The sequence below is a fragment of the Schistocerca gregaria genome, chromosome 3, assembly GCF_023897955.1.
Source record: "Schistocerca gregaria isolate iqSchGreg1 chromosome 3, iqSchGreg1.2, whole genome shotgun sequence".
Lineage (NCBI taxonomy): Eukaryota > Metazoa > Arthropoda > Insecta > Orthoptera > Acrididae > Schistocerca > Schistocerca gregaria.
In genome coordinates this window covers 567,864,917-567,889,670 of record NC_064922.1, presented here as the reverse complement: position 1 = coordinate 567,889,670, position 24,754 = coordinate 567,864,917, and the positions used below count along the sequence as shown (strand labels likewise).

At 41.6% G+C, this 24,754-nt stretch overlaps 1 protein-coding gene across 1 annotated transcript in view; it reads right to left on the bottom strand.

Moving 5' to 3' along the window:
• Positions 1-24,754, bottom strand: part of LOC126354457 (pyrethroid hydrolase Ces2e-like) — a 127,529-nt gene that overhangs the window by 96,569 nt on the left and 6,206 nt on the right. Inside the window, exon 2 of the mRNA XM_050004153.1 lies at positions 9,092-9,226. Coding sequence (XP_049860110.1) covers positions 9,092-9,226 — 135 coding nt within the window. The remainder of the gene's footprint in view (positions 1-9,091; positions 9,227-24,754) is intronic.

The window sequence follows — 24,754 nt, the reverse complement described above, 5'->3', positions numbered from 1 at the left end:
CCACGCATAGAGAACAGTCAAGTCAAAGGGAGTATGAAGTAGTGAAAAGTTGTATTATAATAATATTAGTCATGGTCAGTGGACAACGTATTTTAAGGAATTATTCCAGGAAAATCAAGCTACATTTTCACATAAATTTGAGGTAAGAATGCAATTGGACGAATTATGGCGATCAGGTATAAAACTCTTTAAGAGGCTGTGAGGAAGGCACCATGTTTTGATCAATATATCCAAAGCTGGTGAAGTTTGGTCCACCAAAATTGTTGGGAATAGTAAGAACGCTGTTTGAAAGTATATTAAATGGAGAAGATGCTCCATGGAAATGGAAAACTTGTTACATAAGACCGGTGCATAAGAAAGGGTCACGTAATAGTCCAAGTAATCATAGGGGATTGATAGTGATGCCTTTCGTAGGAAGACTGTGTTCGGAAGCATTGAAAGATAAGGTACAGAAAGAAACAATTCATTAGCAGCAAGAAGAGCATGCAGGATTCCAAGATGGAAGATAGATGATGGACAACATCTTTATAATCAAACAAATATACGAAAAAAGCATACAAGCTGGACTGGAGACGCATGTTGCACTGACTAATCTGGGAAAATGAACGCACGAACTAACTGTGGCGAACGTGAAAGGGATTGACCTAGATGTACTAGCAGAAGATAAGAAAGATCTAAACTTTACAATAAGAATGCTTAAAGGGGAATACAATAAGGCTTGCCTGAAGATGAACATGAAGAAATGTGAGTATTTGGCTCTTGGAACGGAAAAAAATAAGTAATTTCGAGGCAGATGGAGAAGTAACTTTAGGTGTGGGAAAAGGCAAAATTTTCTCGAGGAATTATTTAATAAACAGGGCAAAAGCAATGATAAAATCACGAGTAGGGTTAATAAAAGACGATTTGCAACAAGGGCAATGAAAGAAAGACTGCTGGCCATTAAGAAAAATCTCTGATGGGCAAGATAAGAAGTGACGTAATCCGACAACGGATGAAAGTGAATATGGATATCTGTGACGATATTCAACAAAAACACCTGACATGATTTGGCCATGTTAATAGGCTGAATGAAGAAAATATATCAAATAGGATACTACGATGGATATCATCCCAGTGGAAGAAAAGGGGTCGCCCACGACGCAACTGGCAAAATGATGTGGAGGAGGCAATGCAAGTAAGTAATATGAATGTTGAGTTTAGTCAAGACAGAAGAAAGTGGCGACTGTAGGAGGAGAAGCGGTGTCAGTCGTAGATAATCCACAAGAAAAAGAAGAAAAACAGAAAATATCCAAAAGAAAGTTATTTTGACCAGCTATTGGCCGAAGGCAGTGCTCATATCATAGTTGTACTTTCCCACTCTTGCTTGCTGTGACGTAAACTTTTACTACTGTCCTTGCAATAGCACGCTCACGAAAATGAATAGTAAAGCGCAGAGTACCTCCAACTTTTCGCAGCACAGTGAATAACCTTCCCGATAATTTACTACCCATGTTAATTGTCGGCATAATTGTATACGAATACGTTGAGCTATTGATGTTGGTTAATCTTCTCTTACTAGGTATAACTTCCAGGGTTCCTTTCATTTGCATTTCCTCTTCATATCTCGACTGGTTGGCACTGAAAATAAATTCCTTACAGATCTAAGATATAAGTTTATTAATCTCATCGACAAATTTTCAGGTCTCTTTCTCAGTTTTCTGTGCTTCATCAAGTTGACGCTTTGTTTGAAATTTCGTTATGTTACGTTTTCCAATTTTGTACCTCTATTTCAAGGTATTCAGTTATCCATTGCATCCCTTTAAATGGCCATAACCTATGTCACCCAAAATTTGATATGCATAACATACACTCCTGGAAATGGAAAAAAGAACACATTGACACCGGTGTGTCAGACCCACCATACTTGCTCCGGACACTGCGAGAGGGCTGTACAAGCAATGATCACACGCACGGCACAGCGGACACACCAGGAACCGCGGTGTTGGCCGTCGAATGGCGCTAGCTGCGCAGCATTTGTGCACCGCCGCCGTCAGTGTCAGCCAGTTTGCCGTGACATACGGAGCTCCATCGCAGTCTTTAACACTGGTAGCATGCCGCGACAGCGTGGACGTGAACCGTATGTGCAGTTGAGGGACTTTGAGCGAGGGCGTCGTATAGTGGGCATGCGGGAGGCCGGGTGGACGTACCGCCGAATTGCTCAACACGTGGGGCGTGAGGTCTCCACAGTACATCGATATTGTCGCCAGTGGTCGGCGGAAGGTGCACGTGCCCGTCGACCTGGGACCGGACCGCAGCGACGCACGGATGCACGCCAAGACCGTAGGATCCTACGTAGTGCCGCACCGCCACTTGCCAGCAAATTAGGGACACTGTTGCTCCTGGGGTATCGGCGAGGACCATTCGCAACCGTCTCCATGAAGCTGGGCTACGGTCCCGCACACCGTTAGGCCGTCTTCCGCTCACGCCCCAACATCGTGCAGCCCGCCTCCAGTGGTGTCGCGACAGGCGTGAATGGAGGGACGAATGGAGACGTGTCGTCTTCAGCGATGAGAGTCGCTTCTGCCTTGGTGCCAATGATGGTCGTATGCGTGTTTGGCGCCGTGCAGGTGAGCGCCACAATCAGGACTGCATACGACCGAGGCACACAGGGCCAACACCCGGCATCATGGTGTGGGGAGCGATCTCCTACACTGGCCGTACACCTCTGGTGATCGTCGAGGGGACACTGAATAGTGCACGGTACATCCAAACCGTCATCGAACCCATCGTTCTACCATTCCTAGACCGGCAAGGGAACTTGCTGTTCCAACAGGACAATGCACGTCCGCATGTATCCCGTGCCACCCAACGTGCTCTAGAAGGTGTAAGTCAACTACCCTGGCCAGCAAGATCTCCGGATCTGTCCCCCATTGTGCATGTTTGGGACTGGATGAAGCGTCGTCTCACGCGGTCTGCACGTCCATCACGAACGCTGGTCCAACTGAGGCGCCAGGTGGAAATGGCATGGCAAGCCGTTCCACAGGAGTACATCCAGCATCTCTACGATCGTCTCCATGGGAGAATAGCAGCCTGCATTGCTGCGAAAGGTGGATATACACTGTACTAGTGCCGACATTGTGCATTCTCCGTTGCCTGTGTCTATGTGCCTGTGGTTCTGTCAGTGTGATCATGTGATGTATCTGACGCCAGGAATGTGTCAATAAAGTTTCCCCTTCCTGGGACAATGAATACACGGTGTTCTTATTTCAATTTCCAGGAGTGTAGTAAGTCATCATCATGCACACCCTGTAGATTGTATCGGGCATCCTTTAAACGAGCAAACATCAGTTTTTGTAAATGGTTTCCTTATGCATGAAACGGTCATATTGATACGGATTAATTCGAAATCTATTCATATCTGTGTTTTATTATGTAGCGTATGATCTTCCAGGGCTGCACCCGTGGTTTAGGGGTAGCGTCTTTGATTAGTAAACGTTATCGGTCCGGGGTTAGAAACCTACCACAACTGAAACTTCGATTAGTTGCCAGCATTGGCTGCCTAAGACTACTGTCTTAAGAAGTGTCTCCGATTCTTCCAATGGTCTTGTCAGAGGCCGGAGGAGCAGATAGAGGTTTAGGGCCCTCGGTTGTCATGGAAACTACTGCGTTAGAGACACATAACATGTACCCATTGGAAATATGGCCTGTATCTGAATAAGTGTCATGATGACCTCTCCACTGGCAAAAAATTCCGGAATAGACACTCTTCGTATCTCCTGGAGGGGACAGCCAAGGGGCAGGTGACCGTGAGAGAAAGATTAGATAACCAACGAAAGGTTAGCGCTCTATGGCTCGGAGAATGTCAGAAGCTTGAATGTGGTAGGGAAGCTAGAAACTCTGAAAAGGGAAATGCAAGGCTCAAGCTAGATATAGTATGGGTCAGTGAAGTGAAATGGGAAGAATACAAGGATTTATGGTCACATGAGTATATTATATATAGGGTGTATTATCAGCAGGAGTGGGATCTGTTATGAATACAAAGCTACGGCAGAGAGTATGTTACTGTGAACAATTCAGCAGTGATAGGGCAGTTTTTATCAGAATCGACAGGAAGCCATCACCAACAACGATACTTCAGGTACACATACCGACGTCGCGGGTTGAAGAGACAGTATATGAGGATACTGAAAGAGTAATGTAGTACATAATTGGGGGTAAAAATCTAATAGTCATAGACACTGAAATGCAGTGGTATGGAAAGGAGTAGAAGAAAAAGTTACAGGAGAACATGGGGTTGGGATAAGTTATGAGAAAGGAGAAAGACTAATAAATTTCAGCTAGTTATAGTGAATACTATTCAAGAATTACAGTAGGAGGAGGTGTACTCGGAAAAAGCTGAGTGGTACGGGGAGATTTCAGTTAGATTACATCATAGTCACACAGAGATTCCGAAATCAGATACTGGATTGTTAGGGGTACCCAGGAGGAATTATGGACTCAGACCACAGTGTAATACTGATGAAGAGTAGGATTAAGTTTAAGAGCTTTGTCAGGAAGAATTAACATGCAAACAAGTGGGATGCGGAAGTACTAAGAAATGACGAGATACACATTAAGTTTCCTAAGGCTATAGATGCAGCAATTAGGAAGAGCTCAGTAGGCAACACAGTTGAACTCTCTAAGAAGGACAATCATAGAAATTTGGAAGAAAAACATAGGTACAAAGAAGGTAGCTACAAAGAAATGATGGGAAGCAGATGAAATACTTTAGTTGAGGGACGAAAGGAGGAGGTACAAAAACGTTCAGGGAAATTCAAGTCTTTCAGGAATGAAATAAATAAGAAGTGCAGGGAAGGTAAGACGAAATACTTTCTTCTCCGTCCGAACAGACCTTGGAAGGCCGAACTGTACCGACCGGCCGCCGTGTTATCCTCAGTCCACATGCGTCACTGTACGCGGATTTGGAGAGGCATGTGGTCAGCACACCGGTCTCCCGGCCGTATATCAGGTTGCGAGACCGGAGCTAAGACGAAACGGCTGCATGAAAAATATAAGGAAATCAAAAAGGAAATGATTGTCAGCATGTAGGAAAGTCAAAACAACCTTTGGTAAAATTAAAATCAAGGATCGTAAATTAAAGTGCAACATAAATTAAACTGTTAAATGCAGAGCGGCTAGTTGGAAACGTTACGTTGAAGGCTTCTATGGAGGGCAAGACTGGTCTAATATGGTGGAAGAAGGAACAGAAGTCTATTTAAAAGACTTAGGAAATGCTTTATTAGAATTTAAGAGAGATTTGGAGGGCTTAAAATCAAATAAGACAGAAACGATAGATAACATTCCATCAAAATTTCTAACATCGTTGGGGAAGTGGCAACAAAATGATTATTAACGTCGGTGTGTAGAATGTATGAGACTGACGACATACCATCTGACTTTCGGGGAAATATCACCCACACAATTCTGAAAACTGCAAGAGTTGTCAAGTGCCAGAATTACTGCACAATCAGCTTAACAACTAAAGAATGGAAATAAATAACGATGTGTCAGACGACGATCAGTTTGGCTTTAGGAAAGGTAAAGGCATCACGGAGGCAATTCTGACGTTGCGGTTGATAGTGAAAACAAGATTAAAGAAATATCAAGACACGTTAATAGTATTTGTCGAACTGGAAAAGGCGTTCGACAACGTAAAATGGTGGAAGATATTCGAAATTCTGAGAGAAACAAGGGTAAGGTACAGGGAGAGACGGGTAATGTACAATATGTACAGGAATCGAAAGGGGATAATAAGAGTGGACGAACAAGTTCTCGGAATGAAAGAGTGTAAGACAGGAATATAGACATTCACCACTACTCTTCAATCCGTACATCGGAAAATTAATGATGGAAATAAAAGAAAGGTTCAGGAGTGAAAGTTTATCAATGATACGATTCACTGATTACATTGCTGTCCTCAGTGAAAGTGCAGAAGAATTATAGGATACCCTAAATGAAATGAAGTCTAATGAGTACAGAATATGAACTGAGAGTTAATCGAAGAAAGACGATAGTAATGAGAAGTAGCAGAAATGAAAACAGGATTGATGGTCACAACGTAGATCAAGTTAAGAAATTCTGCTACTTGGGCAGCAAAATAACCAGTGACGGACGGATCAAGGAAGACATTAAAAGAAGGCTAGCACTGGCAAACAAGGCATTCCTGGTCATGAGAAATGTGCTTCTATCAAACATAGGCCTTAATTTGTAAAAGATATTTCTGAGAATGTACGTTTCAAACACAGCTTTGTATGACAGTGATTCATTAATTGTGTGAAAAAAGAAATAGAAGAGATAGGAAGCATCTGAGATGTGGTGTTACAGACGAATATTGAAAATTAGGTGGACTGATAAGGTAAGAGATAAGGAGGTTCTTCGCAGAATCGGAGAGGAAAGGAATACGAGGAAAATACTGAAAACGAGAACGGACAGTATCACAGGTCATATGTTAAGACATCAGGGAATGACTCCCATGGTACTAGATGGAGCTGTAGAAGACAGAAACAGTAGAGGAAGACAGAGATTGGAATACAGCCAGCAAATAATTGAGGAAGTAGGTTGCAGGTGCTACTCTGAGATGAAGAGGCTGCCACAGGTGAGAAATTCGTGGTTTGTACCCTCAAACCAAACAGAAGACTGATGACTCAAAAAATAAAAGAATTATCTTCCATGGAGGTAATTGTGTTTAGTATCTGCTTGTTGGACAATGGCTACCCTCTACTACGTTCTACTGAAGACGGGTTTTGCGCCTCGCTGTCTGACAAGGACGATGAACTGCATCGCTCGACGCGTGTTTCAGTACCACTTTCACCTGTTAAGCTCATAACGTCATTGTTGTTCTCCTCACGTACAGACTGACCGCCGGGCCGACCGCCACAGAGACTAAGTCCGAGTCGTTCACTTGAGGTGGCCAATAAAACCGACCGTCCCTGACAACACTTTACAAATTCTACGCCCGTAGAAACCTGCTGGTCCTAACGATGTCATTACACTAGTGTAGTTTGAAGAGTATTTTCGTCTAGACATGAATTGCCTTGACGGTTGATCGATCAAGAGCGGGAAAGATAACATTTTACGAGTATATGATGAGAGGGACAAGTGCTTGAGATCTCTTTATCAATACAGGAGCCTGAGAGATAACTTTCCTATCAATCTCCTGGATAGTTTTGTTTCTGTATCTACAGAGTGCGTTATCATGCAGTAGCACACGTGATGTCGTTTTGTCGGTCGATTTTCTTACACTGCACCGAAATGTGTGTCAGTTGTTGGCAACAAATTCCAGATGTGATGCACACACCCTTGGGGCAGCATTCGAAGCGCAAAACACGTTTTTGGAGCTATCAGATGTAAAATATTATGTTCAAACTACTCTTTGCTCGAGTTTACGTCTTTAGGTGGGGCTCAGCCTTTCATTTCTTCTTAGGAAGTTAACGATAAAGGCATCATAACTCGTCACCAGTACTGCATGGGAATGCTCAGTGAGCGACTTGATGACGTTCAACAATAGTCACTCTGTTGATTTTTGTTGTTTAGGTTTAGAGCATGCAGTACTCCTACACCAGACTTATGAACTTTGCCTGTTGAAGGCAAATGTTGCATAATGGTTAAATGGTAGGTAACCCATCACATATATCGGTAGTCTAGACTTCCTTAATGTGGAAAATCATTCATGCCAGAACGATCTTTGTTGAAAAAAGAATGTGTTCGTATTTTTCCCAAAAGCACTCGCTTCACACGCAGTTCAAATCCTTCTAGCTGCCTCCTGTGCATTCACCCCTCTGTCATTCCAAAAGTAAATGTTGTGCTGCAGATGTTACACCTTTCTTCACTTGCGACTCAATTTTACAACGCTTAACCGTAGTTCATGATTTTCAAGAATGCAAAATCCAATGCTCAACTGCAAGATGATAACTAGAACTTCAAATTCGAAAATTACAGTTGGTACATACACTGACAGCGTCGCGCCGCGGTCACCTGGACGGTGCCGGATTTCAGGCGGCGAGTGGCGTCTGGCCGGTGGCCGGTAGCCGCTACAGCTCGAAGAACGGTCCAGCCTAAGCAGTTCTGATCGCGACGCAGCCCCGAGCTATCCTGCAGAACTGTTTCTGGAAGTACTTATGATTGCTGGTGGGTAGAATGTGAAGCGAAGTATCTTCGATGTTCTATCAAACTTAAGACGAGGGCCGAAATGTAGCACAAAAAAAAAAAAAAAAAATACATTTGGACTCGAACAGGCGACTGTAAGTTTAGAACGCACGGCGATTACCACCACAATACGGGCTCATACAATCCCACAACATCTTGGAAGTAGATAACACTTCTTCCTGATACTTCCGCATCTTACAGTGTTGCCAGATTGGGCAGATGGCCGGAGTTAGAGTAGTTAAGGGCGGTCAGTTTTATTGGCCACCTTAAGTGAACGACTCGAACTTAGTCTCTGTGGCGGCCGGCCGGCGGTCAGTTTTCATGTCTAAGACTGTACATTGTCCTCACAATGGAGCAAATAAGACACCAACCATTCTACTAACTCGTCTTGCACGGACGCTAATATTTCACATGCTACTTCTTTCTAACTCTGCAGAATTCCATGGGTTACTGTCTGACGAAATGTCATCTTCAGCAGCTGTTGTTGTAGGTAGAAGGCAAAGTTTCCTTTTCAGTGGTTGACATTGCTCTGCTTTGAATCAACACTGATAGCACAGTAGCAGTATTATGAGGTACTGGTGGACTAAGCAACTACACTTCACAGTCTCGTGCTGTGCTCATGATTGGATATCTCTAGCCCCACCCCTGTGCCACCAGCAGCCAATATTGTGGTTGTGTGGTATGAAATTTGTTCGGCATCGAAAGACATAAATATCAATGGCATTTTGCGACCTCGAACTCAAGAGGTGTCTCGCTAGTTCTAGAGGGTAGGTTGAGACATAATCTTCCTTCATTCCTCACTGATTCGTATAATACTTACCTCGTGGACACCTTCAGCGTCAACTAAGTTGTAACCGCTAGTCAACTAGACACAGTGTCAGTGAATTCTAGGTTGTTACTTATCAATGTCTGCTGGTAGTGAACTCACCGTGAAACGCAGCGCTCCAAGTGGTGGCTCAGCATATGGGATTCCAAGGAAGGCCGTGTACGTCGTGTTGTAGAGGCTGGTTTTTGTGGTTCCCAGCAGCGTGCCCTCGTCCACAGTCACCAGTATGTCCTCAGCCTGTAGAGGAATTACGTATTTACTAAAACTTATTTAGGTGATTTACTAACAGCATCATCAACATTCCTCTACGATATACTTTTGATACCTGAAAACAGATTCTTGAGTATTATGTTCTCTGTACCTGTGTACCATCGCCTTCAATTTTGTCTCGAGTCTGCTACGGTATCTATCGTCAACCATAATCAAATAACATTTATTGGGTATATAAGAAATAACAAGTTCTCTAAATCTTCAATAACAAGATAAATATGATGTAAATCAACAAACCTTGTGAGGTCGCACGGGATACTGCAACAAATATATTTCTCTATCGCCATATTTTCCTGTGAGAAGTTTTCAGACCAGTAGAGGGTGCTTTCTCGGGTTAATAATTAATTAAACCAGCAAATTCTTTGAAGTAGCACAGAAAACTGAAAACGCTTTTGTAAAGTATTTTCCTATAACACAAAATTTTAAGAGGACATCAAATCTTACTTGCAGTAGACAAAGAGTAACACAAACAATTTTTGATTCTTTATTACCAAGAGACAAAAACGTTATCGCAACACTATTACTTCTGTAGCTGAGGTTCAAAAATGCCGCCACTGACTTGTAAAGGAAGATTACACTGGCAGGTCCTTAATTTCTCCTGTTGCTACTACAACACTATCGGCCCAGCCAGATCCTATTCTGATTCAATGAGGTTTTTCAAACTAGGTGTGCATTTCTCCCCAGAAAAAAAACTCCAGCGGGGTCAAATCCGGGAATCAAGTAGGACATAGTAGTAGGTCTCGATACAAGACCACTCCTGAAACCTAGTTATGCTCGAACCGCATGAGCTGTCTTATAGCGAGTGTCACGTCACCCAGCAATTCTGGCAATGGATTGGCGAGTAAATTGCTGTAATGCATGTCTTTTAATGGCCTAGATAGGGGATATCGTCCAAATTAATCACTTGAAGTGTGCGAGTAGATGTAGCATGTGGAGTAAACTCACAACAAATATGCGCATTGTGGATGTTGAATGAGGCATCACGCCCAAACGTTACTGCATCTGTAAACAGCCCATAGGCTGGGGATTTAGGATGCAATTGATACTGTTCCAGGTACGACTGCTAAAGTTGTTCTCTCAGTGAATAATCTTCTGGTTCCAGCTTGTACACACGGTATGAGTGGAATGGATGCAACAATAGTGATCATGAGGGACGTTTCTGACATTCCTCTCATTTCTCTTCATGTTATCCGTAGTTGCACAAGTGGTGATGGAATGATCTTGCTCCAGGTGCTGCAGGACAGCTTTCTCAAATTGAGTCCGCACTGCGCAACCTAGTAACTGTCCAGGTAATCTGCTAAATCGCACGTCCTCACTCAGATTCCGACACACAGCGGTAAACGTCAAATGCTGTGAGGTATGGCAACAGCGTATTGTTGTTGATAAATCCTCTCAGGTGCTCTTGCGTTTTAGTTCATTATGTAATAAGCATCAACCACATCAGTGTACATACTCCAGGTACATCGCTCCATTCGTAAACATGTCCTGCACTGGGTCAAACTGTACAACTTAATGTGAATATGAAACAGCTGTTACCACTGAAGAGTGAAGTACCCCCTCTACCGTTACAGAAGGAACCGTAACAACAACAAATCAGACGTTACAACTCAATAGCGAATACACCGCCTACTGGATAAAAATGCTCACAGAAAATATGACATTAGACAAAGATATTTGTTTTGGTGTCCTTTGCACTGGCCAAGAGTTTCTCAATTTAAATAAATTTAACCCTGTAGAATATCTTACTTCTATGGGTGGGTTATAAGAAGTTTATCATATCAGTATAAATCGTTAAACGTGCATGTAAAGATCTGTGGGTTTGTGAGGTGAAGTAAAAAAAAATCCTAAATTCTCACACATATTCATTCACAATTTCATGAATTTTCAAACTAGAGTTATGTTGTCATTTCGAGATTGTGGCTGTGTACAAAATGCTAGTACGCAGTACAGTTGAGGAGGAATGGACATCGCTAAAAAGCGCAATCACAGAATTTGGGAAGAAAAATATGAGTTCAAAGAAGGTGACTGCGAAGAAATCACGGGTAACAGAAGAAATACTTCAGATGATCGATGAAAGAAGGAATTACAAAAAAGATTCAGGAATACAGAAATACATGTCGCTGAGGAATGAAATAAAGAGGTAGTGGGGGGACGCTAAGACGAAATGGCGGCTTGGAAAAGGCGAAGAAATCGGAAAAGATATGATTGTCGAAAGGACTGACTCAGCATACAGGAAAGTCAAAACAACCTTAGTAGGTTGCAAATGCTACTCTGAGGAAGAGGTTGGCACAGGAGAGGAATTCGTGGCTGTCCGCATGAAAGCGGACAGAAGACTGATGACCCCAAAAAGAAGAAGAAATTATCACAAATTGTGGTAGCACGAACTACATTCTGAGCAGCTTATTATTTGGTTACTTTGCCACACAACTTGTATTGATAACTTCGGTATAACTTTGTGACATTTTGTGCTATCGTTAAGTTTGATTTCGTTAGCTACCTAGATGAGCAGACCCTGTTGCACTTTCTCCATACAATCTTGCACTCTTTGTGATGCCTCCCCTTGCATTTAGTGTCGTTTTGTGATTTTGTTTGATGTTTAGAGACTTTTAACTTTGTTAGTTTTACTACGGTTCATGTTTGTCATTGGCAAACAACTGTTTCGATTTTTATTTCAGTCTTGATTATATTTCAAGATCTCACACTGTTCTACAACTTTTTCATAGGTGACCCACAAATAACAAATATAATCTGTTGTGTGCCCAGTTTGTTGTTTTGATTGTGCAGGTATTTTCATAGTGTGCAGTGGCTAAGCTCAACAATCGGTTACATGAAGAAGAATTTATGGAAAACAACGATTACGGCACCCGCGTATCTCGTATAGTCAAAGACTATATATAGTGTAAATAGGCTGTTTAGGTTTTTATGTTGGCAACGGCATGTTACGCTCCATACGAAAATCACTGACTGCGCTGTGTGCAGTCTGTGGCTTATTTGCATTGTTGGAATATTTGCTATTGTAGTGTTGGGCAGATGGATGTGAAAAGCGCGATGCGTTGCGCAGTTGGAGCCGCCAGCAGTGGTGGATGTGGGGAGAGAGGTGGTAGAATCATGAGAGCGGACGTTCTGGACGTTTGTCCATCAGAAAGAATAAATCTGTAATACTGGATATCACGAACGGATGACTTTTGAGCACTATTAAGGTAAATAGACTGTTTATTCTCTACCAAAATCTTTCATTTGCTAACTATGCCTATCAGTAGTTAGTGCCTTCAGTAGTTAGAATCTTTTACTTAGCTGGCAGTACTGGCGCTTGCTGCATTGCAGTAGTTTGAGTAACGAAGATTTTTGTGAGGTAAGTGATTCGTGAAAGGTACATGTTATTGTTAGTCAGGGCCATTCTTTTGTAGGGATTATTGAAAGTCAGATTGTGTTGCGCTAAAAATATTGTGTGTCAGTTTATTGAAGATCAGAATAAGTAAAGAGAGAAATGTCTGAGCACGTTCAGTTTTGCTCAGCTGTTTGAAAATCAAATAACGTAAGAGGTTTGCCAGCACAGTAATTTATAATTTTCCAAAGGTGACGTTTCAATATCATATATATATGCTCAAAGAACGACTTGTATATATATTTGCTCAAAGAACAAGCGAGACACTTACTTATACCGCATGAGCAAAGACTCATATATATTTTTTTGCTCTTACCCTCCTCGAGTCAGATATGGGACACACCAAAAAAATCAAATGGCTCTGAGCACTATGGGACTCAACTGCTGAGGTCATTAGTCCCCTAGAACTTAGAACTACTTAAACCTAACTAACGTAAGGACATCACACACATCCATGCCCGAGGCAGGATTCGAACCTGCGACCGTAGCAGTCGCACGTTTCCGGACTGCGCGCCTAGAACCGCGAGACTACCGCGGCCGGCTGGGACACACCAGACTTATTTACAAGGAAAAAAGCACTTACGAGCACCTTTTCATAATGCTGTTTATACGTAAAAATTTCGCCGTCGTTGGTTTCAAACCGAGAGGTTGATCTTGAGACAGCTGTTCAAGTATACACCACTATTTGTTGTTGTTTACAACCAACAACTAATTTCAAAAATAGTAAATGTAATACGATGGTAAACCAAATTGTAACGCGGTGTTTGTGGAAATAAACAATATTATTAACAGTAGCTCAGTACCATTTTTGTCACTGCAGGAATCGGCTTGTATTTAATACTAGCGTATCTGGAGGGCCGTGAAACTCATACCGCCATTGCAGCAGAAATGTGCTACTTGATTCATATACTTAAGAGGTGACAAGGGATACTTTTCCTAGGTTCTCTATCTACATCCACACAGATGAACCCGAAGCCACGCGCGGTGCGTGACGGAGGGTACCCTGTAACACTACAAGTCATATACTTTCCTGTTCTACTAGAAAAAAGAGCGAGGGAAAAACGACTCTATATATACCTCCTTATGAGCACTAATTTCCCTTATCTAATCTTCATGGCAATTGTGGGCATCGTAGGTTGGTGTCAGTAGAACAACTCTTCAGTCATTCAGTCAGTTTCAAATGCCGGTTCTTCAAATTTTCTCAGTAGTGTTTCCCTTCATGGGATTCCAATTGGAGTTCCCAAAACATATCCGTAACATTTAAGCGTTGTTGGAACCTATCGGTAACAAATCTAGCAGCCTGCCTCCGAATTGATTCAATGTCTTCCTTCAAACCGACTTGCTACGGATCCCAAAAACTCGAGTAGTATGACGAACAGGTCGCAAAGCATCCTATATACTTTCTCCTTTGAAGGTGAACCACTCTTTCCTAAAATTCTCCAAATAAACCAATGTCCACTATTCGCTGTTCTCACATGTTCGTTGCATCTCATATCGCTTTGCAACGTTACGTTATGCCCGAATATTTGAATGACTTGACTGTGTCAAGCAGAATACTAGTAATACCGTATCCGAACATCAGAAGTATCATCTTCCTAGCCATTGGCATTAACTTACATTTTTCCACATTTAAGGCCATCTCCATTCATAACACCAACAGGAAATTCTGACTAAATCGTATATTCCTAGTCTCTCAACATCGACACCTTAGACGTACACCACGGCATCATCTGCAAACAATCGCCAAATCATTTATGTATATAGAGAACAACAGTGCTCCTATATTTCCCTGGATCAGTCCTGATGATATCTTTGTCTCTGATGAATACTGGCCTTTGAGGACAACATATTGGGTTCTATTATTTACGAGGTCTTCGAGCCACTCACGTATCTATAAACTTATTCCACATGCTCGTACCTGTATTGGGTTACCGTGCAAAATGCTTTCCGGAAATCTAGAACTGTAGCATCTGTCCGCTGCCCTTCGTGTACAGTTCGCTGTATGTCATGTGAGGAAAATGCAAGCCGAGGTCCACACAAGCGATGCTTTCTAAAACCAAGCTGATTTGTGAACATAAGCTTCTCAGTCTCGAGAAAGTTCATGGTATTCGGTCTGAAAATATGTTCAAGGATTTAGCAGCAAACGGAAGTTAGGGATACTGGTCTGTAATTTTGCGGGTTCATTCCTGTACCCTTCATATGTAAAGTAGTCACTTGCGCTTTTTTCCAGTCACGTGGGACTTTGTGCTGGGCGAGAGATTCATGATAAAAGCAAGCTAGGTAAGGGACCAACGACGCTGAGTACTCATTGCAAAATCGAACTGGGTTTCCAACCGGACCTGGTGAATTATTTGCTTTCAAATCTTTCAGCTATTTCGCTTCGTCAGTACGCCAGGTAAGGTTGTTACTATGTCGTCCATACGAGGCTGTGTTCGATGGTCAGATAACGATATGTTTGTACGATTCTCCTTCGTGAACGATTTCTTGTATGTAAAATTTAAAACTTCGGCTTTCGTTTTGCTATCTTCAACTGTCAACAGATCTGAATGGAAAGCTTAGAACTGCTTAGCTATTTTATATAAGTCCAAAATTTTTTCGAGTTCTCTGTCAGATCTTTTGCTATGACGGTGGTAGTTGTATGCTTCGCGCATAGATCTTTTCAAAGACCCACGACTCTCTAATTCGCCATTTGAGCGTTCCCTTTTGTACCGAGAGTGCAACAGCCTCTGCTTCCTCAACACCCTCCGAATTTCATTATTAAACCCTGGTGGATCTTTTCCGTACTTTATTTACAGACTAGAAACATAATCCTCCAGGTGACGATTTACAATCTGCTTTAATTTCGCCCATAATTCCTCTACTTTCATTTTATTGGAACTAAGTGATGCCAGTTCACTGTCTAAGTGAGATGCTAATAACTGCTTTTCTGCTCTATCTATCAGAAACACTCTCCTAGCCTTCTTGACGCATTTATTAACTGTCAATCAATATGTAGGCAGAACGTATTGCTCGGCATGCAGGAAGTTGTTAGGACCTGATGAAGTGATACACATCGTATCCATCAATTTATCAGTAACGTTATTGTACAGTTATGAATTTCTTCTCCTAGTTATGCGCAGCATGTTAAATTCATTTACGCTCTGGGTCAACTACCAGTCCCTACACCATTAACGAATTGTGTGCAGGTTTTTCAGCAAATCACTACAGTCTTCTGCCGTTTCTACTGTCCAACTGCATCATCTGCTAACCGCTGTATGAAACTTTTAACGTTATCTTCTAGATAATTCATATATAATGTAAACAATAACTGTCTTACCAAACTTCCTTGCGGTACTCCTAAAATCACCTTTACGTCTGTCGATCCTGCTTCCTTAAGAGCAACGTCTTGTGCTCTGTATGTAAAGTCTCGAATTCAGTCGCAAATCTGGCACAGTACACAGTAAACTTGTGTCTTTTTTCCCAACAGTGAAAATTGGGGACTTTGTCAAATGCCTTCCTGAAGTCTTGGAACATAATGTCAACCTGAGCGCCGATATCTGCAGCTCTGAGGCTCTTATGGAGGAACAAAGTGAGCTGAGTTTCGCAAAATCTCTGTTTGCAAGCTCTACGTTCATTCTGATAGAGAATGTTTTCGTTCTTTCAAAACGTCATAATACCTGAGCATGAAAAAAGTTACACTATTCTGTAAGAGAGTAACGTCAGCGATGTAGGCCCATAATTATGTCAATCTGTCCTACGACCCTCCTTGAAGAAGGTAATTATCTGTGTTTTTTATCGAGTCACTGAACAGCCTTCGTAACTTCAGCGAGCTAAGCTGAACTGCTGCTAGAAAGGGAACAAGTTATTTCGCTTAGTCTCTTCACAATCTCACAAGTATCTCACCTGGTCTAGAAGCGTTTCCACTGCTGAGCTGTTGTAGTTGAATGTCTATTTCTCACTTACTTGTGGTGATGGAATGGAAGAACCACGTTACTGTCTTCCACAGTGAAACAGTTTTGGAAGACCGAATTCTGCATATCGGACTTGTGCCTGTCATCTTCTGTTTTAATCCGACCTGCTTACAGATTTTACCTAATACCAAAATTTCGTAGAATTTTTAGTCGGATCAATGGGCAAAAGTCATTAAAAGATTAACTCTTCGCTCTCCTTACACTCATTTTCTCTTCGTTCAGCTTTTGTTTGTCCGCTAGATTTTGACTTGTCTTTGCGATAAAGCTATGGCTATTAAACCGCGACGGGTATTTCCTAACCCTTAAAATCCTGTTTGAAACATGCTTGTCTAAGGTATACCGAACAATGCTTTTTAATTTTCTCTGTTTGTGCTCCACATCTTCGTCCTCCCCACTGAATATGTCATATTGACTGTAAACAATATTAGGAGACCGATAGATTGCTACTCACTGTAAGACACGTCGACCTGCAGACAGGTACAACGAAGGACTGTAACACACTAAATTTTCATCAATCACAGAAAGGGAGTACACCTCACCCACACATGACCAACATCTTCAACAGCTTGGACCGGAATGCAGCTGCCACATTGAACAGAAGTAGCAATCTGGAGTGGGCAGGAAAGGATATGGGATAGCAGGATAGGGCCCGGGCGAGAGAAGAGCTCTGTCCGGCAGAGAGTGCAGTGACTAGATGGAAGCATGACAAGGTGCCGAGTGGGGAGACTCTGAGGCTGCTTGGCATGAGGTGGGGGATGGTGGTGGGGGAAGAAGAGCAGGAAAGGACCAGGAAAGGGAGAAGACGGACAGATGTGTCGGCAAGGTGTGGTACACAATGAGGGTGAGTGGACGTGAACAGAGAAGGGCAGAAACTGTTGGGTTTGGGGTACAGGAATAGTATGTTACTGAAGGTGAAGATAATTTCGGGAGCAGAGAATGTGCTTTAGAATAACTCTCTTCTGCACAGTTCAGAAAAGCTGACGGGCCTGGTTGGGAAGCACAAATTGAAATCGAACATGTAATGTTAAGCTACATGTTCTGTCAGAGGGTGATCTACAACACTTCTGGCCAAAGCTTGGCGTTGGCCTCTCGTCATGGTGAACAACTATGCATATAAGAAGCTGTGCAATGATTCAAGTAGAGCCAGTATGCGATATGACTACTTTCACTGCGAATCCAGCCTCTGATAGTGTTGGATAAGACTGCGACTGTACTCGAAGAGTTGGGTGGGTGGATTGGGCAGGTCTTTTACTTGGATCATCCATGGGCGTATCATCCCGGTGACAAGGAGTTGGGATTTGGTGTGGCATAGGCATGAACTAGGGTGCTGTAGAAGCTGGGCGGGTTACAAACACCACTTTAGGAGGGGTGGGAAGGCTCATGGGTAGGATGTCCCTCACTTCAGGACATGTTGATATGTCTTTGTCTAGTTTCCCTTCAAAGGAGAATTATTTGTGCTTTAGGTTACTGTTGGTAAGATATATGATGAACGACATTGTGGGTCAGAGTCTGGAGGACGTTGGGGAAGGTAGTGTTCAGTAGCAGCAAGACCATGGTTATGAGGGATGTTGGTGTACAGGGAAGTGGGATTCAATAGTGACGAGTAGGGATCCACGAGGTAAAGGGGGGGGGGGGATGGTGGAGGGCTAGTGAAGGAATAGGTTGATATCTTTTTCCTGGGAAGGTAGATTACAGGGAACTGCTTGGAGGTGTTGGCCAATGAGGGCCGAAACCCTTTCATTGGGGGCACAACAGTTTGTTACAATGAGGTGTCAATGACTGTTAGATTTATGGATTTTGGGGAGCTTATTCAAGGTGTGGGGTGTTATCGGGGTCAGGTAGGAAATGGATTCAGAGGAGAGATTGTTGGAAACGGCTAAAGCTAAAAGAAGCGATTGGAAGTTATGTTGGACTTCTGGGTGAGACTAACCTGCCAGAGTTCATAGGTGAAGGAGTCAAATTTTGACAGAGGCCTTCCGCCAGGTAATCATTGTGATTCATAACGATATTGGTGGAACCTGTGATTCCACAAAGGATGATTAGGTCATGATTTATTTTGAGGCGTTTTATGGCTTCCATTGCAGCTTCTATAGTCCATGAACGATAGCGGCAAAGCGTTAGGAAGTGCGTTTGATGCATTGCCACAGATTGCTACCACCGTTGAGGAAAAAGAAGAACTACGAAGGAAAAAGGAACATTAGAGAAATGTATGTTATTCAGTAGGAAACTGCATAAATGTCATGTGTAATGGGCATACAGGATTTGTTAGCTTCGTATGTTGGTCTTAATGTTCTTTACTTGTCATCTTCTGTGTTTACTTATTTATGTATAGGACAGAGGGGATTGGAAGTACTTCCTTTTCACTCAGGAATTAAAACTCTCGTATGAGAAATCGAGGACTCAGTTACAACATTTAACAGAAGAATGCGACGAAAGCTAAAATATAAAAAAAAGCCTCGTTAGAAGGGAGATCGAGACTGTTACAAACTGGGTATTACAAAATCAGTATAGAACTTAATAAGAGCATTATAACAACATGCACAGAAAACCAGGAACGTCTTAGATAGTTGTCTACAGAGAATACACAGCTAAGCAAACTATATGAGAAAGCGATAATAAGTACACCGCTACAAATCTTAGCAAACAGATCAGATGACTCAGCGATTAAGATAGAAACTTGGCATGAAGCAGTCCTTCAAGCTGCTTATAGGCAATTGAGTGCAACGTTATTAAAGCCACAAAAAAATTAATGGCAGTACAAGAAGCTGAAAAATACTTTATAAGAAGGATTACAACATGCGAAGCCTACAACCAGTAAGAATGCATGAGACCTTTGTATTCAGGTAAATTTGTTTTCGTGTCCTGACTTGGGCAAGAGAAGGTTGCAGACTAGCGAACAACTGTTTTTAAGAGGTTTGTTGATTACATAAACATTTGTGTCTGAAATGTAGAAACATTCATCCAATAAATGGCTAGAATCTAAACTGTAATCTATGAATCATTCCAGAACATGTCACACTTCTAAAGGTAGATTCGGCAGCAGCCCATTCGCGATCACCTAACTTAATATGTTTTGCTGTCGGATCACCCATTACAGTAATGTAATTCAGTTATTAGATGAAGCTCAGCTAACCGAGATGATTTTCGTCTGATGATTTCTGCTGATACTACTACTTCCTCTTCCAGATTTTCCAACTGCTCAGTCATGAGGAGAATGATACTAGACCAACGAATCTCCACACATTCTGTACCACTGAATGTAGAAAGAAACATGTGTGAGACGCCTTCACAGTCGTGATACATGCATAACAAATGACAGACTGCATCACCCAAAACAAGACATACAGCTGTTTCTGAACTTCTGCTCTGTCACTCCAAACTGATCACCACGTTGATGATTGAGTTTATGAAAAGTTGGAAGCTTTTATACTCTGTAAATTATACGGTAGGGATTGCCTAAATAAGTTCTATCTCGTGAGAAATTTATACTCAGCCTGTTCCCATGCAAGATATCAAGCATGTTGAAAAGTTAAGTGGAGTGGAGGATTCCCAGAAATTTCTTATCATCTCAGCTGAATCAGTACTTGATCAGGCACATTTCCATAATCTCGAATCACCTCTTAATTATTCTTTCAGGAAACAGATAAGTGAGCCTCAAACCTTTGTGCTACAGTTTTTATGAGATTGTTCTGTCACCTACTAACTACAGCCACTAGCCTTGACATAGGGGAGGCATTCTGCATTAAATGTAAAGCAGAAACAATCATGGTAAACAGGATGATACTAGAATGAGATTTTCACTCTGCAGCGGAGTGTGCGCTGATATGAAACTTCCTGGCAGATTAAAACTGTGTGCCCGACCGAGACTCGAACTCGGGATCTTTGCCTTTCGCGGGCAAGTGCTCTACCAACTGAGCTACCGAAGCACGACTCACGTCCGGTACTCACAGCTTTACTTCTGCCAGTATCCGTCTCCTACCTTCCAAACTTTGCAGAAGCTCTCCTGCGAAACTTGCAGAACTAGCACTCCTGAAAGAAAGGATATTGCGGAGACATGGCTTAGCCACAGCCTGGGGGATGTTTCCAGAATGAGATTTTCACTCTGCAGCGGAGTGTGCGCTGATATGAAACTTCCTGGCAGATTAAAACTGTGTGCCCGACCGAGACTCGAACTCGGGATCTTTGCCTTTCGCGGGCAAGTGCTCTACCAACTGAGCTACCGAAGCACGACTCACGTCCGGTTCTCACAGCTTTACTTCTGCCAGTATCCGTCTCCTACCTTCCAAACTTAGAAGTAAAGCTGTGAGAACCGGACGTGAGTCGTGCTTCGGTAGCTCAGTTGGTAGAGCACTTGCCCGCGAAAGGCAAAGATCCCGAGTTCGAGTCTCGGTCGGGGACACAGTTTTAATCTGCCAGCAAGTTTCAATATGATACTAGTTTCAAAAAATCAATATTTATTTACAACCACTTGGAATCCGATATGCACAAAGAATTCTGGAGGCACGGATTACTTAGAGTCGACATACTAAGAAAAGTACGGATGGGATTCTCCCAGAAATTCTTGCTGCGTCAATGCCTGCATCTGCATACTCTAATTCTCCATTGTTTTTATAACATGAACCAGTAAAAAGCGATAGATAGTAAATCACTTGATAATGCTTATTATTGTCAATTGTTGCCTAACTTTTATGAATTCTGACGAAAATAATAAAGTGAAACACTCAATTGCAGAATGGAGTATTGGATATGAGAACTTTCTGTTTAAAGACACCCATAAAGAGTTCATAATGCAAATCTGAAACCATTTCTCGTGATTATTACATGATTTTGCATGGTGGCCTAACATAGTGGTGCAGTCATAGATGCTGCATCATCAGCTGCCTCTGCCACCATTATAGTCACCAACATCACAAAAACGTAAGTCAACATGGACTAATAATAGAATGCATTTTGCTTATCAGTTACTTATTGTACTACATGAAATCAGTTATTCCATGTAACAAAACTTGAAGAGTCTGGGAGGTGCAGTAAGCAGTGTAAGAATGCTGACTTTGAGAAAGGGCAGCATCATCCGACACTGTGCTTCCACCTGAACTCTGGAACAGCTGTGCTGGTTCATCACAAGGAGTGCAGGATGTATCTGCCATCAAGAGTTTCTACCGTTAGCAATGCTGCAGTTGATTTTCTCAACAGTGGTAACATGTCTTTCATACACCATGGAAGATTGAATAACACCCACATAGGTGATTTCTAGAATATTGGTACGGAATTTCTTGTGAATAAAAATGTCAGTTTCAATTCATGAAGTACCATGCAGTGGAAAATAAGACATATTAATATTAGATTCCTAAAAGAAGACTGTCATGGCTCTTTGGTTATTTTAAAGAACATTTAATTTTCACATATTATGTCGTTGACGATCTAAAGGATTTTTCTGAAGTGAATGCGAAAATGATATACTTGCTTCAGAGATAGTGTTTTACAGATTAAGAAAACTTAATTGTTTTTTAAGCGTAGGATAGATATGACTGTATTTATCCCACAGAACTGTTTCTGTTCCACTGTAACAAACTGATTCATTGATAGGTGAAGTATATAGACCATATTGTATACTGTTGGCCCACAAAATTAAATTCTGTGACATTCTGATTTTATTAAGATAGATTCAGAAGTCAAAACGTGGCTGTCCTATGAAACTGTCTCAAATGTTTATTCAAATACTAACAAACTATTACTTGCAATAGATGATGTTCTAAAAATTCTTGAAGATAAATTGGAATATTCATTAAATTTGTCTATATACAATGCAAGTGGCAGTATTAATTGTCAAAGTTCGGTGTGAAAATATTTTACAGAGTTTTTTTAAAGCATATTTTGTTTCGCTAACGTTTCATTACCTCTGTAGAATATTACAAATGATGAGGCAAATGTGACATGAAAATTAGTGATGAGGCAGAGGTGGAAACAAAGGGAGAGATCATTTGTGAATGGAGTTCAGTATATGATGTATGAAACAGAAAGAGAGAGAAATATTATTACTTCGTATGTGAGAACGTATGTAGAACATGTAATAAGAGTTGTGTGTGTATGTGTGTGTGTGTAAATGATGCATATCTTTCAGTGTGGCACTATTTTTACACATCATTTCAATTTTATGCCAGAGGTATGTACGTGTAATTATTTTACCTTTGACTTTCGAGTAAAGCCTGCAAGTTGGCGACAGAGGTGTGTATTTGCACACAATATTACATACATACCATGTAAATAATGCATATATATTTACCTCGATGTCATTATTACGCATCATTCCAGTATTGGGCAGTTTTATTTAAATTCATGGAAGTAATGCATATCTTTTCCGTTGGCATCATTTTTAGCCGGCAGTTTAGTTTTAACACCTTGTGTACTCATTTGTATGTAAATATCAAGAAAATAATTCATGCCTTTGAGTTTGGCTTCATTTTAATACTACACACTGATTGGCTGGAGATAAAGGGTAAGGAGAGTGTGCAAAGCAAAATTCGGATAGATATATATATATTTTTTAAATTTATTTTATTTGTTTATTTACTCAATTTAGACACTTTGCTGTGACTGAGTGGAAAGAGGTGGTGCATAATGCACAAATTGCTACACAGTTTGTCCATGCTCGATTTTTAATCGATTGTTTCATTTTTATTACTGCATTGTGATTGAGTGGAAACAACTGTGGAGAACGGAAGAGTGGGTGGAGCTCAGGGGAAGGGTGGGAAAAAAGGAGGGAAGAGGTCTTGTGAGCTTGGGCTATGAGGTCACGTAATTTCATTTCTTGTGTTTCACTTTGGTCACAATCCATTCCTTCCAATGGATCGAAAAGGACGTTACTTATTACTGGTAGATCATCTCGTATTGGGGAATACCTTGGAAGCATAAGTTGTCTCGTTTTCAGCACCTTCCTGAATTCGCACTGTTGCAGCTATCCCGTAACCGATAGTCAATGTGAATTACTTTCTTGGCATTCTAGTCATACAATGTTTGAACTGAATAACATGTTATCGAAAATGAAGGATCTTTCTTGCATCTCGTTCTCAGAAATGCTGATGTCTCCCTGCAGCAATACATGCAATATATGTGTCTTAGTAGAGAATTCTGTTATGACTTGCCAGTAGAGTGAACACATTACGGGAAAACGTCTCACATGACAAATGTGCCGAGGAGTCGGAAATTTTGCGACCGATCGTATTTTCTTTTTATCAGGACTGATTATGGCTCCTTACTAGGTACCCCAAGATATTTATTGGTTAATGGAGATGCACTTATTCCGATCTAGGCGGAGACCTGCCATCTGAACAGACTTCAGCACAGTTGTCAGGCAGCTTATATATTCTTATAATGTTTCCGAAAATGAAAATGTCATTCAGATTGCAAAACAACTTTGTCCATTTAAGGTAACAAAGCAGGTTTTCCATGTCTTCATCATTTGTTAGAAAGTACCTCAAGTATTCACCATGACTGTGAACTCATACAGGCCTTTAAGAGTTACGAATGCTGTCTTTTCCTGGTCAGTCTCGTCAACCTGTTTGCATGTCCGTAGTTGATAAATATTTTTCTTCCTTTAGTCAGTCTGTGTTGTAGTCAACATGTTGTAATGGATAGATACCCTTTTTCGTGACTTTATTCTGTGGTTGGTACTCGACGCAGAAACGCAGTGTTCCATCCTTCTTTTTAGAGAAGCGACTGAGAATTCTCTTGAAGGTTTAATAATATCATCTTTCAGCATTTTCTTCACTTTTTCCTTAATTATACGTCATTCAGCGGGTGACACCATCTTCCAGCGTTGGATTATTGGTAGATGATTCCCAATGCTTTACATTTAGCCGTCTGGTAAGTCTGTTTTCCATTCTTGATTTGTAGAAATAGATGCAGAATCGCTAACTATCGTCCACGTTGTTACTCGATCAGGCCACTTCCTGTTTTCAGTTCGACAGTAGCTTCCCCTACTGCGTTGTTAGGAGCGACAGTGGAGCACTATTCCTCGTCAATGTCACTAAGCGGCAATTCTCGGACTGATTCAGCTGTCCCTTGGATCATACACTTAGGGCTGAGTCATGGTTGCTCATTACAATTAATGAAGGAAAGTTATTGTTACCTATCTAAAATTCTTATAATGTTCTCGATGGC